The 17231-nt window shown below is 49.8% G+C and overlaps 1 protein-coding gene across 1 annotated transcript in view; it reads left to right on the top strand.

The window, feature by feature from the left end:
- adamts18 (ADAM metallopeptidase with thrombospondin type 1 motif, 18) overlaps positions 1 to 17231 on the top strand; it is a 301723-nt gene that overhangs the window by 214801 nt on the left and 69691 nt on the right. Inside the window, exon 16 of the mRNA XM_072517824.1 lies at positions 344 to 588. Coding sequence (XP_072373925.1) covers positions 344 to 588 — 245 coding nt within the window. The remainder of the gene's footprint in view (positions 1 to 343; positions 589 to 17231) is intronic.

Genomic DNA, 17231 nt, shown 5'->3' with positions numbered 1-17231 from the left:
CCATAGTCAAGGAAATGCAACCATAATCGATGCCACATGGTCTCATGATTAACTCTTTTAGCCCTAGTATCAGTCTGGTGAATCCCCACCGTGAACATTCCATGTCGCACATAATTTTAAATTAAACAGAGCGGGTTCAATTCCCGTACCGGCTGAGATTATTCATGAAGGCCCCGCCTTCTCAACCTTGCCCCTTGCCTGAGGTGTGGTGACCCTCAGGTTAAATCACCACCAGTCAGCTCTCCCCCTCAAAGGGGACAATGGTGACCTGGGATTATGGTGACTTTAGTTCCTTGCTTATTTTAAGTTGCCTAATTATATTTTTTCTATTTTGGTTCCTCAGAGTACTATGTTGTTGTCACGGTACCAGCCGGAGCTCGCAGCGTTCACGTTCAAGAGCTGGAGATCTCAACAAGCTATCTGGCAGTGCGCAACCTGAAGGGCAAATACCACCTGACAGGGGATTGGACAGTCGACTGGCCAGGGCAGTTCAACTTTGGGGGAGCTGCGTTCGACTACCGACGCTCGTTTAACATACCAGAGAGCCTGTCCTCAGCAGGGCCGACTAATGAGACACTGGCCTTTGAAGTAAGCTCCTTTTCTTCTCCCTCCTTGTTCACTCCCATCACTTGTGTCTGCCGCTAAATTAGCCATGACAGGTTGGCAGCGTGCTGGAGGGTTCAGTTGGACTGGTGACATCATGGCCCCGCTCCCCACGTAGTCGCATTTAATTAGAGTCCAGCGCTGAATTCTGAGAACGATTCTTCGACCATAGAATTGCCCAAACGGCGAGCCCTTAATCACGGCAGAGATGTTGGATTGAAAAGGTGATGTCGATGCCACATACAATGTTTCATCATTAGATGCTCGTCATTGAAAAGGCTTTTTATTTCTTGCCTTCAAAAAAATTAAAATTAAAATCCCAGACAGTGTGATGTAATGGCTGGGCCCTCATCTCGATGGGGTAGATGAAAGGGACGTTTAATTGGATGCAACGAGTTACAAAATATCGACGTGAGTGTTGAAGCATTTTTAATTGGGACAAGAAAATCTCATCAAATGATTGGGACGGGGAATGAAGAAGCGGTTTGATGGGATTCTGTCACAAAATACTTGTTTCTTATATTGGGAACTGGTTTGTTCCAGTTTGCTTAGCTGGGTGCAAAAGACCGACTGCTATTTCCTGGAAACATTATCACCCAAATCTGTCCATGTAGGAACAAGCAAGCAAACTATTCAGAGGTTTCCCGATGTGACGTGATAACACACTTCATATATTCTCTCACACGCACACCACAAACATAGACTCGTGCACACCTGCGCATGTGTGTAAGCACATGCACACACACACATGTTGAAAAGGTCTGTGTTTATACATTCTGCCCACTGATTCTCTCTCACGGAAGGACATAGTTTTGATCTGAACTAGATGTCCAGATTGAGAACCTGTGGCCCTTCACAGAAAGACTGCCCATCATTTTCCAATTTTCTGTCAGAGCCAGACGTTTGCTCCATAAGTCCTGGACTGATTCTGGAATTCAGATTGAAGAAATGAAAGGACTATTCCTGGCGATGGGGTGAGGATCATTATTGGAAGTGCAAGAGGATCAACGTTCCTTTCCTCTGGCATCTGGTCCTTCATTGAAAGCCTTTCGTCCAGTGGAAACAAGATTCAAAGGGGAAAAGACTGTTTTCTCCCATGTAATTGGCTGATCTGGTTCACAAGTCAATGCCCCAAGGAGGATCCCAACTAACTGTGGTGACTTCAAAACAGGTTCTAAATATTAAAAGAATGTTTTCTAAAAGAGAGAGAGACTCTATGGTCGCGATTTTCTCAAAAGGGAATAAAGTCCCTGAGTGAACGCGTTTATCTGCGTGTTCACGGCACTCGCAGTGCCAAGAAACACATGACTATTCAACGTGACTCACGTTGACTAAGGGGCCTGAACAGGGAACGTGCAGTCAAGGCCGCACATAGCCCCGTTTTTAACAATGATGAACTCCGCTTGGCAGAACTCCCCGTTGTAGAGAGAGATCGGGGTGTCATTTTTAAGTGGCATCCCGATCTCTGAAGCCCCCAGAGGAATCCCCGAACTCCCCCGAAGCGCGAATGCAATATGGGAGGGTCCCCAAGGCTCCCTTCACACCCTGCCCTTCCCAACACCCATGCCGGCCAACCCCAGCCCAATCACGCGCATGGAAAGAATGCTTGGCACTCTGGCAGTGCCCATGCCAGCTGGCAGCGCCACCTGGGCACCTTGGCAATGCCAGGCTGGCACCCAGGCGACACTGCCAGGGTGCCAGGCTGACACTGTCAGGGTATCCATGTGGTACCAGCAGTGCCTGGGCATGACCCTGCGCAAAGGGCAGGCATGATCCCCTTGGAGACCCCCACGAGTGCCGTTTCATCTTGTCTCCATTTGTGGGAACCAGTACCAAATGCTGCTCGCCCGAGGTCTCTGAGGTGAAGGGGTTGAATTCCAAAGCCTCACATATCTCGGGAACCTGCTCATACTTGGCAAATGCAATATAATGTGGGTAAATGAGAGGTTATCCACTTTGGTGGCAAAAACAGGAAGGCAGATTGCTATGATTACTATCTTAATGGTGGCAGTTTAGGAAAAGGGAAATGGAACGAGACCTGGGTGTGGTGGTGTAACAGTCGCTGAAGGTTGGCATGTAGGTACAGCAGGCGGTGAGGAAAGCTAATGGCACGCTGGCCTTCAGAGTGAGAGGATTTGAGTGTAGGAGTAGGGATGTCTTGCTGCAGTTATACAGGGACTTGGTGAGGCCACACCTTGAGTATTGTGTGCAATTGTGGCCTCCTAGTTTGAGGAAGACTATTGAGGGTGTCCAGCGAAGGTTCACCAGACTAATTCCCAGGATGGCAGGACTGACATATGAAGAAAGACTGGATCGACTGGGCTTGTACTCACTGGAGTTTCGAAGAATGAGAGGGGATCTCATTGAAACATATAAAATCCTGATGGGACTGGACAGGCTGGATGCGGGGAGAATGTTCCTGATGTTGGGGATGTCCAGAATGCGGGGGTCACAGTCTAAGAATAAGGGGTCAGCCATCCAGGACTGAGATGAGGGGGAACCTCTCTCAGAGAGGTGTGACCGTGTGGAATTCTCTCCCACAGAAAGCTGTTGGGGCCATTCCGTTGGATATATTCAAGAGGGAGCTGGGTGTGGCCCTTGTGGCTAATGGGATCAAGGGGAATGGAGAGAAAGCAGGAGTGGGATACTGAATTTGTATAATCAGCTCTGATATTGAATGGTGATGCAGGCTCGAAGGGCCGAATGGCCTACTCCTGCACCTGTTTCTATGTTTCTATGAGTGTAAGGCTAGCTGCCTTGCTCTGATATGCAGACTTGCCAAAAATTGATGGCAGGATTCACCTCGTAACCTCTCGCGAGATTTCATTGAATCTCACGTGGCGAGCTGGGTAGATCCTGGGAGCGGGGTCTCCCGGCTTTCAACTGCCACGCTGCGCCACGGCGAGCTGCTTTTCCAGCGCAGCGCGGCTGTAGGATTGCGCCCAATCTTTGTGCGGTGGTTGGAAATTAGGTAGATTGTCTGAGAGAGAGTAGAAAATTGGGCTCATGAACAATTAATTCTGGGAGTGTGGTGTCGGGGGGTTGGGGGGGAGGGCCAGGTGCTGTGGAGCCTCAGGCATCCACTGGGACTGGGTGAGGTGGGTGCAGCTGGTGTAGGTAGTGGACCTCAAGGGGGTCTAAATATGGAGGCGCCCTCGGAGGTATATTTTAAATGATAATTTCAGAGAGGCCATGCAGACAGGTACCTGGGCACGGTGGGATAGCCCCTCCAGCGACCAACTTTGGGCCATGGGTGGAGCCTTTGTGCAAGTGGCCCTCCCACTGGGGTTGGAAGCCACTGGCTCTGAGACCCCCCTTCACCCCCAGCCCCACCTGACAGGCTCCTCCATTACCAGAATAGGTTTCACGCTCAACCACAAAGAGCTATTGAGACAAGTGAGGAAACATTTGATGAAAGAGGTAGGTTTTAGTCAGTGTCTTAATGGAGGAGGGACAGGTGGAGAGGTCACTTCTTCTCCTTCTTCAGTTCTCTGCTCGAAGGCAGGTCCAACCCACTGCACCCCTACATCCACCTCAGGGCAGGGAGACAGGCCCCAAATTCACCCCTGCCAGAACCGGGTTCAAACTCTGTGCTGGCGGGACGGAGAGCCTGAGGGTGGAGTGCAGTCGCAGGCAGATCGGCTGTAATCGTGTTGACTGATAGGGCAGGCTTGAGGGGCTGAACGGCCTACTTCTGCTCCTATTTCTTTTCTACTTGTGTTGGCATCAGTCGGATCCACACCACCCGCCCAGGCAACCGTCCCCTCCAAGGAGTCCTGGTTGCTGTTGCAACGCACTTTTACATGCCTATGGATAGTGGTGGTCGCTGCTCCAATTTCCTTCCGTCACATTGCTGACCAGGGATCTCTCCTGCTTTTAACACCTGTCATTGAAGCATAGTGAAAGGATTTTTTTCTTTAATTTAAAAAAATAAATAAATTTAGAGTACCCAATTCATTGTTTCCAATTAAGGGGCAATTTATCGAGGCCAATCCACCTACTCTGCCCATCTTTAGGTTGTGGGGGCAAAACCCACGCAAACACGGGGAGAATGTGCAAACTCCACACGGGCAGTAACCCAGAGCTGGGATCGAACCTGGGTCCTCGGCGCCGTGAGGCAGCAATGCTAACCACTGTGCCAGCGTGCTGCCCTAGTGGAAGGATTTACAAGTTGATACCTAACATTCTGAATACAACTTCATTGGATGAAGAGGCTTAGAGAGGAAATTTCAGAGTATCAGGAAGCCACACTTGCTAATAATGAGAAGAATGAAGGAAAACAGAGACGCTCCAAAGACTAGAATTGGAAGCATGACATGGTCTCAGAGTTTTAGAGGTCAAACTGTTATGGGGATTTCAAATTCGAGGCATTGCTATACTGTGGGTCAATGTAGGATGTCAAGGTGTGCTGTGTGAACAGGACTTGGGGCGGAATCTTGTTGAGGCATCGAGGGTCTTACCTGCCGACTGGGCAGCCGGTGAGAGGCCCCTGCTGCCCCTTTTCAAGAAGGCTCGCCCAACTACCCACTAGTCAGGCAGTGGCGAGGTCGGAGTTGGGCCTTCCTGTGGAAACAAGACACCCAGGGTGGGAGTCTCACCCACAGAGAACTGCGGGTCAATCAGAGACCGGCAGCTCCTGTGCCCAGTAGCTTCACCGGGGAGGCTGCGGCTGCTGACGGAAGAAGAGGTGATGGAATTGTAGCATCGTGGAGCACCCCAGGACACACCTAAACCGGGATGGAGCGTGTTTCATGGAGTGGGGACAGAGGGAGAGCAGTGCGGGGTGGCAGTGTCGGCAGTAGGATCGGGAGGGGGGCACTTTGCAACCCCACTCCCCACCCACACAATCCCCCCACCTCCCCGATATTGAGTCTCTAGATCAGGCACTCTCCTCGATCTTGATGTTGTTCTACACGATGAAATTCAGCCTGGCCCTCTGGCTCCTAAACCCTAAACATGTTGCTGCATTCAGCAGTCACTCTCTGACTTGACTACATGGTATCAGCGGGACTATTGGTGGAACAGTTACGTTCACATTCCACAGCACAGCATCATGGGGTAGAACGCTAGCCATCTTGACGGACATGACAAAAGGGATTAAAAAGCAATTTTCTTGCATGTTTATTGTGCAAAAGAAAACACAAATAGGTGGAAGACAATCGACGACAACAATTATGAGACCCATTCTCCAAGTGTTCTGAAGCGATGTTACAGGTTAACCTCACTGACTGCCCCCAGAATAAGGTTATGCTAAGAGCAAGACAGAAACACATAAATATCACTTCAGTGTCAGAACCAAATGTCATTTGTCATTATTTGTGGCGGATTCAAGGACAGCACCTCACGTCAAGGGAATGCCCAGAGGAATATGTTACCTTGACAGGGCCTCTGAACCAATACTTGCTGCTAGGGGTGGTTATAATGGTTCTTCTGTCAGAGGTGCAGAACAGTGTCACATTCATCTTGCTGCTTCAGCTGGAGTGCTCAGTCCTCTAAGTGCAAGTGGAATCAAATAAAGCTGTCCCCATAAGGACTGGGTGAGGTCCCAGGATGACGGGTTCCTCTCCTCATAGAATAGAAGCATAGAGCTGTGAAGGAGGGCACCCAGCCCGTCAAAGAGGTGATTCCTCAGCGAGTTTGGTCTGTATTTTCTTCCGAAAGACTTTAAGTTGGCAGCAGCTCGTGCTGAAGGCCCGTTTTTGATGTCGCCTGCCGTTGACACGTGAACCCAGGGCTGTTCGTGGCTCCCGCACTGTGACCTCGGGCCATCCAACACCACGTCATGGGGCAGCTAATTATGGGGAATCAAAATGAAGCATTTATCTCGTGCCTTTCATAATCTCAGAATGTCCCAAAGTGCTTTACAACCACAGAAGTGCAGCCTCTGTAAAGTATGGAAACGCAGGAGTCTGCTTGCACATAGCAAAATCCCCTAGCAGCAGTGTGATAATGATCTGATCATTAGTTTTAGTCAAGTATATGGAGTTAGGTTGCAGATCAGTCATAATCTCATTAAATCACAGCGCAAGCTCGAGGGCGAAACGGCCTCCTCCTGTTCCTATGATAAATAGCACCCTCACTCTGGAAGCAAGTTGCTATCTCCCTTTTAAAAGTCAGAATTGATTTGTCCTTTAGAACCTTCTGGAGTGGTTAGTTCACACTGTCACAGCCTTTAATAAAAAAAGATACTTTCCCTCTATGCGCTGGCTGCGTTCAATTTATGGTTATCTGTCAGTAAAGTGTTTTGACAGGACCAACTGATGGAAAGGATGAGAATGCTGTGAGCCTGTTTTTAAAAAAAATAAAGCATCGGATGAGATCCCACACAAGAAATTTTCGCACAAACTGAGGCAAGCAGAGCCTCCCTTGTGGCTTGGCTAGGAAACTCGTAGGGAGCTAAGAGGCAGAGAGAGCTGGGGGATTCACAGAGCTGGCAGTGATGAAGGCTTCAAACAGATATCGATGCCTCAAGGGAGGGATTTGGAAATAGAGAAACTGATGTTCACATATAGCTCAGACACGAAGCTCAGAGGTATTTGAAGAAATAAACGGAAGATCGTAAAGGGACGAATGATGACCAGATAATCTGTTGCTTGAGGAACAAGCATTAGGTAGGACACCAGGGATAGGCCCTCTGCTCTTCTTCACATAGTGCCGTGGGATCTTTTGTATCCACCCAACAGGCAGGTTGGACCACAGCTTCGGGTCTCATCCACAAAATGGGTACCTCTAACAGAGGAATGCTTCCTCCGCACTGTGCCAAAGAGTCAGCGTTATTTTCTGCACTCAAGCCTGGAGTGGAACTTGAACCTGGAAATTCATAGGCAATGTGCCAACAACTGAGCCACACTTAACATCTTATTAGGCGGCACGGTAGCTCAGCGGTTATCACTGTTGCTTCACAGCGCCAGAGACCTGAATTTGATTCCTGGCTTGGGTCACACTCTGTGCGGAGTTTGCACGTTCTACACGTCTCCGTGGGTTTCCTCCAGGTGCTCCGGTTTCCTCCCACAAAGTCCCGAAAGACATGCTTGTTAGGTGAATTGGACATTCTGAATTCTCCCTCTGTGTACCCGAATAGGCGCTGGAGTGTGGTGACTAGGGGATTTTCACTGTAAGTTCATTGCAGTCTTAATATAAGCCTACTTGTGACACTAATAAAGATTATTATTATTGAACGATGGGCTGAAGTGCCTTGTTCTGCGCCGTAATGTTTCTTTGACTCTGAATATATCATCCCAATGTAACTCCTTCTCAAATCAGCAAAGTATGTTATTTTGGCTGAAAGAGTGCCAGACAGCCTGGGGATTAGATACAGGACCCTGCTGGTTTATATGGCTCAATTTCACATGCGGTATTGTATTTAGCAAGTGACCTATTGTGGGGAGGGGGGGCGGGGGGGGATTGTCTTCTTCTTCATTATGTGAAAAATGTAACAGTTTAAGAACACAGAATGAAGTGTTCTCCGGACAGTAGTCTTTGAGTGCCACATGTGAGAGGGGAGATAGCAATGCAGGTTCTGTCAGAGTTTGTCGCTTAATCGGAGAGCTTTGCGTGGAGGGCTAATGTTTGTACAAGTGTTCAAGATATAAGCTGCAATCAAGCGCCTTGCTTCTCAAGTACGACACAGTGTTTGAAGTCATTTGGCAGGCCATCTGGAGTGCAGCATCCAGACACATCTCTTAATGGGTGTGCCCCGCAGGCCTGTCTCAAGTGGTTGTTACAGGCAGCTATTACAAGATGCAGAGGGCAAGCATCTCAGTAGCAAGCATTCCAAAAGCACATGTCAGGTTCAGAGAGTGAAGTGAACTTGAGGGGACTCGGAAAAACACAAAATGGAAACCGTTGAACTTTGAGCAATCCCATTATGTCGGCACTCGCTCCCCTATTTTTCAAGTGCAAGGCCCTTCCCACACCTTGGTCCCCTCGGGATCAAATCCATCCTCCGCTCCTAAGGGAGTTTTAATGATGAAGGGTGAGACATTGGGCGGAATGTTTCCACCCCAACACTGGCAGGCATCATCATGGTCGGCATGGAAACATCTGGAGGGTCGTTGACTTTTAATGGCTCTCTAGATTTTCCTGTCCCACCCTCCACGATGTTCGCCGGGGACGGAAAATCAAACCCATTATCTTGGTGTTATTAGTGGTGGAGCTCTTCGTGATTGATGGGCTCATTCCTCTCTTCCTTTCTCGCTCCCTGCTGCACTGACCTATTGAAAATTAATGCCTTCAGAAAAATGCATGAAAACTCCAATCAGAATTTCCAGTTTAGAATGTTGAAGTAATCAAGCGGCCTATTCTGAACAGATTCTTGACAATTCTTCTTTCTCCTTGTCTTCTGCTGTCAACACTTTGAATCGTGATATTTGAAGGACAGCAGATGCACTCTCTCTCATGTGGAAAAAGATCAATACATGTTGATTGATAAAATAAAAATAACTCATCTATCTGCAGTTTTTGAAAACGCCTGCAGTCCCCAGTCCTTCAAGGGTGTTGAAAATATTCCTCATAACGGGAGAATTTAGATGGATTTTTAAAAATTAGGCATCTGAGTGCGTTTGCACATGGGCGTCACGGTAACACAGTGGTTAGCACTGTTGCTTCACAGTGCCAGGGTCCCAGGTTCAATTCCTGCCTTGGGTCGCTGTCTGTGCAGAATCTGCACGTTCTCCGTGTCTGCGTGGGTTTCCTCCGGGTGCTCCGGTTTCCTCCCACTAGTCCCGAAAGATGTGCTGTTAGGAAATTTGGACATCCTGAATTCTCCTTCCGTGTACCCAAACAGGCGCCGGAATGTGGTCACTAGGGGCTTTTCGCAGTAACTTCATTGCAGTGTTAATGTATGCTTACTTGTGACAATAAAGATTATTATTATCCCAGTTGATGTTATAACTGGATGGGAAGTTTCCAGAATGGAACCCTGGCTCAAAAGTAACTTTTACTTTTTTGTATAAAACATTGGGGAACAGAGTCACAGGACCACCAATTAGTTTCAACACTAATACAATAACATTTATGGAAAGTTGGATTATTGTACAGTACTCCTGGACTACCCCCACCCCCTCCAATTTAATAATTACAGACAGATTTTAAGAATAACACAGATATCAAATTATACTGTGATCGGGGCCCTTCTTCCTTCCGGGCCGGGCCCCTGTAGGGCTCCGCCATATTGCCCGGGGGCCGGCACGGAGAAGAGAACCCCCCGCGCATGCACGGTATCACGCCGGCCGTCCCACGCATGCACAAACTCTGCTGTCCCTTCGGCACATGCTGGAGCGCGCCAACCCCTCCGGCGTCAACCTAGCCCCCTAGAAAGGTGAGAATTTCTCACTTTGGGGGGCCATTGATGCCTGACTCGTTGGCACCGGTTTTCCCACCAGCGTGGGGACATAGTCCCCAGAAGGGAGGATCCCGGCCAACGAGGCACGCTGAACTCCGGCTTCACGCGGGTGATTTCAAATTCTGTGTTCAAAAGTCATACTCTCAAACTTTCTTTTAAATTATGCTTTCCCTCCGCTGCTCCATCAAGGTTTCGCTTTCAGGTTTTACAGCTCTGTTTTCAGGTTTCCTTTGTCTTAAAGGCTTTTACACAAACTCCAAGATCTGGGGCGGGATTCTCCGACCCCCCGCCGGGTCGGAGAATCGCCGGGGGACGGCGTGAATCCCGCCCCTGCCGGCCGCCGAATCCTCCAGCACCGGAGATTCGGTGGGGGCGGGAATCATGCCGCGCCGGTCGGCAGGTTCCCCCCCCGGCGATTCTCCGGCCCGCGATGGGCCGAAGTCCGGCTGCTGTCATGCCAGTCCCGCCGACGTGAATTAAACCACCTCCCTTACCGGCAGAGTGTCCCGCCAACGTGAATTAAACCACCTCCCTTACTGGCGGGACCAGGTGGCGCGAGCGGGCTCCGGGAGGGGGGGGGAGGTGATCTGGCCCAGGGGGTGGGGGGTGCCCCCACGGTGCCCTGGCCCGCGATCGGGGCCCACCGATCCGCGGGCGTGCCATGGGGGCACTCTTTTACTGCGCATCGGCGGTGTAGGTCTCCGCGATGGCCGGCGCGTAGATGACCCCCCCCCCTGCGCATGCGCGGGGATGACGTCAGCAGCCGCTGATGCTCCCGCGCATGCGTGGACTTCCACCGGCCCCTAAATGTGAGGGCTTGGCCCCTAAAGGTGCGGAGAAATCCTTTGGGATGGTCCGACGCCGGAGTGGTTCCCGCCACTCCATCCCGCCGGGACACCCCGCCCCGGCGGGTAGGGGAGAATCCCGCCCCTGATTTCCACAATTATTTCAAATAATGGGCTTGATTCTCTGCAGCCCCGCGCCGAAATCGCATTTCACGCGGGGGCGGTGAATCGACTTTTATGCGAGAATCGGTCCTGGCACTGCTCCCACGAATCGGTCGCCCGCGAATTGCGGCGTGCGGCTGGGGGGCCATTGCCAAAGGCCCTCCCAGTGAAGCTCCGATCCCGACAGGCCGATTTCCCGACAGCTTGGTTCTAACCACGTCTGGCCAGTCAAGACTCAGTCCGTGGTCGCTCTGGTGGTGGGCGGGGGGATCCATCACCGGGCGGCCCTGGCAGTGATCGGGCGGGTCAGATGAAGTGGCGCGGGGCCGATCGGGGGGACCTTCTTTCTTGCTGATGGTCTGCGGTTCGAGTCCACCATGGCGCTCGGCATGGCCGCAGGAGGCAGCCACCGTGCACATTCACGGACTCGGAACCGGAAGTGTGGGGGGCCGTATCTGCAGCCAAAGCTGCGTGAAGCTCCCAGGCCCCTGCTAGCCTCCTGCAGGTAAGTGAATTGCTCTATTTTTTTTCAATGAAGTCTGGAGTAAAACGCCAGCGTTTATACGCCGGCATGGGGACATAGCATCATATTTCGAGAATCCAGCGCAATGTTTCTCAAACTGTAGCAATTCCTCACAAACCTTAGCACTGCTGCAAATATATTTCTGGCCTCTCACGATTCAATACCTTTTTAACTCCAATGACATGAGTGAACAGTAATCTGTTCTGATTCCCAGTTTCCTCTGTTCCATTGACTCCAGACTTCTTGGAAACTTCTCTTCATTTCTCTAGTTTCCTCAACAAGCTGGACTTTAGGTTTCTGACATCTGTCTTCTAAACCATTACTCTATAGTATGGCTTTCCTTCTGGCAAGGCTAAGGGAGATGTTCCCTCTTTAACCTTTTGAAACAAACTGCTTCAGGCAGAGCTGAGTGCAGCCTTCTCTCTCACTACCCATCTCCAACTGCAATCAAATTAGCTAAGTAAAACTTAAAAGCTCCTCTACGTTACAAGGCAGCAGTTGCTAAGCAACCACCGCTAGTTTATTTACTCTTCATGCCGTAGCCCTCTCGAAGCACAAGAGAATCATAGTTGGAATTAAAACGAACTTCCAAAGAGTACACCTTTGTCCAGCATGAATCTAACTATAGGTTTTATCCTTCCAGGCACAGAAACATTAAATTAAACCCACTTAAAACTGTACCTATTTCTAGTGTTTACCAATGCAACTATAAATCCCTTAAAATTACCTTTGTTTCCCTGTGTGGAATTTAATTTTTAAAAATCCATCTAAATTCTCCCATTACAAGGAATATTTTCAGTGCTTTTAGAGGATTCCAGATTTTATTCATTAACTTACATTCTATCAAATGCCTGGGTGTAATTTCAAATCATGTTCTCAGAATATTTGAGTGGGTTTCTTGATGACTAGTCCAGTGACATAACCACTACACTGTGACCTGCCATGTAATGTGTAGTGTGTAATGTACTGTTCTAGACAGAGAGAATGAAAATCGTGGAATGTCAGCACACAAAGAAAGACCATAATGGTCAGCACCATTATGGTATCCATGTGGGCCTCCTCTCTCATGCTCATGTTTTTTTTTACAATTTAGAGCACCTAATTCATTTTTTCCAATTAAGGGGCAATTTAGCGTGGCCAATCCACCTAGCCTGCGCATCTTTGGGTTGTGGGGTCGGAACCCACGCAAACACGGGGAGAATGTGCAAACACCACACGGACAGTGACCCAGAGCCAGGATCAAACCTGGGACCTCGGCGCCGTGAGGCAGTTGTGCTAACCACTGCGCTTCTCTCATGCTCATGTTGAGCTTCTCCGTTAATCCAGCTACGCTATCCACTTCAATAACTATCTGGCCATGGGTCCTGCCCTTTCACCCACACTCTGGTGAAAGAAGCTTCTCCTGACTCCCTGTTCCCAAAACCTAACTGTAGACTATTCCATGGTAGCCATGAGGTGGAGTTGGATTGGGGTGAGCACAGTGAGCAGTCTTTCAACACCAGGTTAAAGTCCAACAAGTTTGTTTCAAATCACTAGCTTTCGGAGCGCTGCTCCTTCCTCAGGTGTTGAAGGAGCTGAGGAAGGAGCTGCGCTCCGAAAGCTAGTAATTTGAAACAAACCTGTTGGACTTTAACCTGGTGTTGGAAGACTTCTCACTATTCCATGGTTTGCAGTGCTATAGCTGAGTCAAAACAGTCGCCCTGTACGTGAATGTACTCAGTTTTGCAGAAAGGAGCCTTGGGATAGTGACTGGGAGCAGAAATCCTTCGCTGGTTTTCAAGATGTTTCCTAGCCCAAAGCCAACAGCAGAAATGGTTGGGGTGCGGGGAGAGGGGGTGGGGGTGGGGGGTCTGCTGGCGGCTGCAGCAATTCCAACACAGCTGGCGAGATAAATGTAACGATCCACCTGGAAGGGATAATTGAACACGAGCAACAAGTTATTTACTCTGTGAGGATGCTGTTTGCCTCATTGTCTTCCACTTGTGCCTTGAGCGAAACTCGCAAAGTGCAGCTTCAGCAGGAATGCACACTCGGAAAGAAAATATACAGAGCTGCCTTATTCCAATACCAGAGAGCGTGTTTATCGGGATTTAGGAAGCTGTAAAATTTATTGCACTAAAATCCGGTGGTCAAGAGGGCAGGGTTTTTGTGTTTAATGTCAGTCGCTGGCATGGGAAGGCAGACCGTAAAGTCTCTTATCATGAATGTGGAAATGCCTACGTAAGCTTTTTTTTTAATGTCAACCATAAAGTTTGGAAGGAGCTGATAACTGTTGAGAAACTTCTGGAATGTTTAGGCCCAGTGAGGTGCAGGTCAGAGCCTGAAAGCAGTCTCGGTTTGTAAATTATTTCAGGAAGAGACAGTGAAGAATTTAAGCAGATAGATAGCTGGGGATTCTTTGTTTCTGAAACATAAAAACATGGAGGAAAGGTCAAGGAAGAGGAAAGGCATCAGTTGGTCGTCAGTCAGAGCCTGCTCCCACCTTTGCATCCTGCTGGATTTTGAAAAGCCAGCTCACAGACTGAAATACTGTCAAAGCAACACTGCTGGGGGAAAGCTATCAAGGGATGTGGGGACAGTGTGGGGAGATGGCGTTGAGGTAGAAGGTCAGGCTATGATTCGGTCGAATGGCGAAGTAGGCCCGAGGGGCCAAATGGTCTACTCCGGCTCTTATGAATAAGAACTCATATGTTCCTACTTTCCTATGTCAGTAACTCCTCTTGTCTATTTTCTTTATTCATTTGCGGGATGTGGTCATCGCTGGTTAGGCCAGCACTTATTACCCATCCCTAGTTGTCATTCAGAGGGTGGTGGCAAGTTTTCTTCTTGAACCACTGCAGTCCTTGAGGTGTAGGTACGCCCACAGTGCTGTTAGGGAGTGGGTTCCAGGATGTTGCCCCAGCGACAGTGTAGGAATGACGATGCATTTCCCAGTCAGGGTGGTGAGTGACTTGGAGGGGAAACTCCAGGTGGTGGGGTTTCCAGGTATCTGCTGCCCTTGTCCTTCTAGGTGATAGTTGTCGTGGGTTTGGAAGGTGCTGCCTCAGGAACCTTGGTGAGTTACTGCAGTGCATCTTGTAGATGGTACACACGGCTGCCACTGTTCATCGGTGGTGGAGGGTTTGAATGTTTGTGGAAGGAGGAGCAATCAAGCAGGCTGCTTTGTCCTGGATGGTGTTGAGCTTCTTGAGCATTGTTGGGGCTGCACTTATCCAGGCAAGTGAAGAGTATACCATTTCGCTCCTGACTTGTGCCTTGTAGATGGTGGACAGGCTTTGGGTGGTCAGGAGGTGAGTTACTTGCCATAGGATTCCTAGCCTTTGACCTGCCCTGGTAACCACAGTATTAATGTGGCCAGTCCAGTTCAGTTTCTGATCAATGGTAACCCCCAGGATGTTGATTGGCTGTAATGCCCCTATCTGAAATGGACTTTGACCCTTCAATACCTGATTCCAGTGAGTATGGGTTCAAAGGTCAAACCATCATCACTCTCACCAAGCAACACTCTGTAGTTCGCACCTTAGAGCCTATCGTACCACCCTGACATTCCTCCCAGCAGTCATTTTCTACCTGTTGACTCAGGATGGCTATTAAATGCTGAATTTGGCAATGGACCCATGGTCACCAGGAAGTGGATTGGGACTGTCCAATCCCATCTTGTGTAGGGAAATTGGGGATAACTGGAACTTCTGGGTTGGTCTGAACTTTGATTTGAAAGGTGAAAAATGAGGGGCGAAATTCTCCCCCAACGGCGGGATGTCCGCCGACTGGCGCCAAAGCCGGCGCCAATCAGACGGGCATCGCGCCGGCCCAAAGGTGAGGAAGGCTCCGCATCTTTGGCGGCCTAGCCCCAACATTGAGGGGCTAGGCCGACGCCGGAGGGATTTCCGCCCCGCCAGCTGGCGGAAATGGCGTTTGTTTCCCCGCCAGCTGGCGCGGAAATGCGGCGCATGCGCGGGAGCGTCAGCGGCCGCTGTCAGTTTCCCAGCGCATGCGCGGGAGCGTCAGCGGCCGCTGTCAGTTTCCCGCGCATGCGCAGTGGGGAGAGTCTCTTCCGCCTCCGCCATGGTGGAGGCCGCAGCGGAGGCGGAAGGGAAAGAGTGCCCCCACGGCACAGGCCCGCCTGCGGATCGGTGGGCCCCGATCGCAGGCCAGGCCACCGTGGGGGCACCCCCCGGGGTCAGATCGCCCCGCGCCCCCCCCAGGACCCCGGAGCCCGCCCACGCTGCCTGGTCCCGCCGGTAAATACCAGGTTTGATTTACGTCGGCGGGACAGGCAATTCCTGGGCGGGACTTCGGCCCATCCGGGCCGGAGAATCCAGCGGGGGGTCCCGCCAACCGGCGCGGCCCGATTCCCGCCCCCGCCCAATCTCCGGGAGCGGAGACTTCGGCGGGGGCGGGGGCGGGATTCACGGCGGCCAACGGCCATTCTCCGACCTGGCAGGGGGTCGGAGAGTGACGCCCGCGGTTCCAGGATATCGTACTGCCCAACAATCATCAAACTGGCCTTTCCAAACTGTGGAAAAACAGGATTGTTCTTCAAAAGCGCCAGTGCTGACTTGATGGGCCGATTGGCCTACCTCGAGCTGTGCTGGTCGACGGTGCAAAACTCTCTCTCACCGCACAACTTCCAGGTGAAAAAGACCACAAAGACTTGCATTTATAGAGCGCTTTTCATTGGCAACCAGCCTTGAGGTAACACAGAATGTTGGCTCTGAGTTGAGGATGATTTCGACAAGGGAATTTGGTAAAGTTCTCCAAACTCCAGTTCAAATTATTTTCACTGCACTCCTCCCAGTTACTCACTCTTTTGTAAGATATGTACATTTATAAGCAAAATGCAATAATTACAGGTTGCCGCAATATTAATGGATATATGAACAGATTCACAGCAGGATTTTCGGAATTTAATCTGAAAAAGGTTACTGAGAAATACCATCCCATGATTCATCAACCTTTAACCAGTTGGCAGATATGAGAGGCTTCATTTTCCTTGCAACATACACTAATATTACAAAGACTATTCAAATGAATTTGTTCCTGAAATATTAAATTATTTTACGCACAGCAAGCTCCCACAAACGGCAATGTGATAATGATCAGATAATCTGTTATCGTGATTTAGGCTCAGGGATAAATATTGGTCAGAACACCAGGGAGGACCTATCTGCTCTTCTTTGAAATTGTATCATGGGATTGTTACGTTCACCGCAGGCAGCAGATGGGGCCCCGGAAATATCACCAACAGAATCACAGAGGATACTTGAGTATTTTGAAGCCACACAGTGCAGGAATGAATATCGCCAAGTTCGCGGACCTGTGGCTGCTAAAACACTGATCCCAAGCCAAAGCCACCTTTAATACCTCTGCACTGCTGCATCACAGCAACTTATCATGATCTTGAATCAATTCAGTTGTTTGAGAGGGTTTGGAGAGGGGCGTGCTGCAGTTATCCAAAGGCGGAGGGACAACAGCCCCAGTGAAAGATAGTTAGAACCTGCCCAAATTCATTATGAATATGGAAGCCCAATTTTGAATAGAAATCATTGAATTCCAGCATGGACCAGTGATTACACAAACACACACATGTCTCACACACAAACACTCTCATACACATTCACTCACACACACAGTTACACACTCACTCATATGCACATCACACTCGCTCACACATGCAACACTGTCACACACACACCGCACACACAAATACACATTCTCACACTGTCACCCACGCACTATCTCACACACGCTCTCAGGCATACACCATCACACACTCACTCACACTGTCACACACATATGCTGTCTCACACACATG

The sequence above is a fragment of the Scyliorhinus torazame genome, chromosome 10, assembly GCF_047496885.1.
Source record: "Scyliorhinus torazame isolate Kashiwa2021f chromosome 10, sScyTor2.1, whole genome shotgun sequence".
Taxonomy (NCBI): Eukaryota; Metazoa; Chordata; class Chondrichthyes; order Carcharhiniformes; family Scyliorhinidae; genus Scyliorhinus; species Scyliorhinus torazame.
This window is presented reverse-complemented; position numbering and strand designations above follow the sequence as displayed.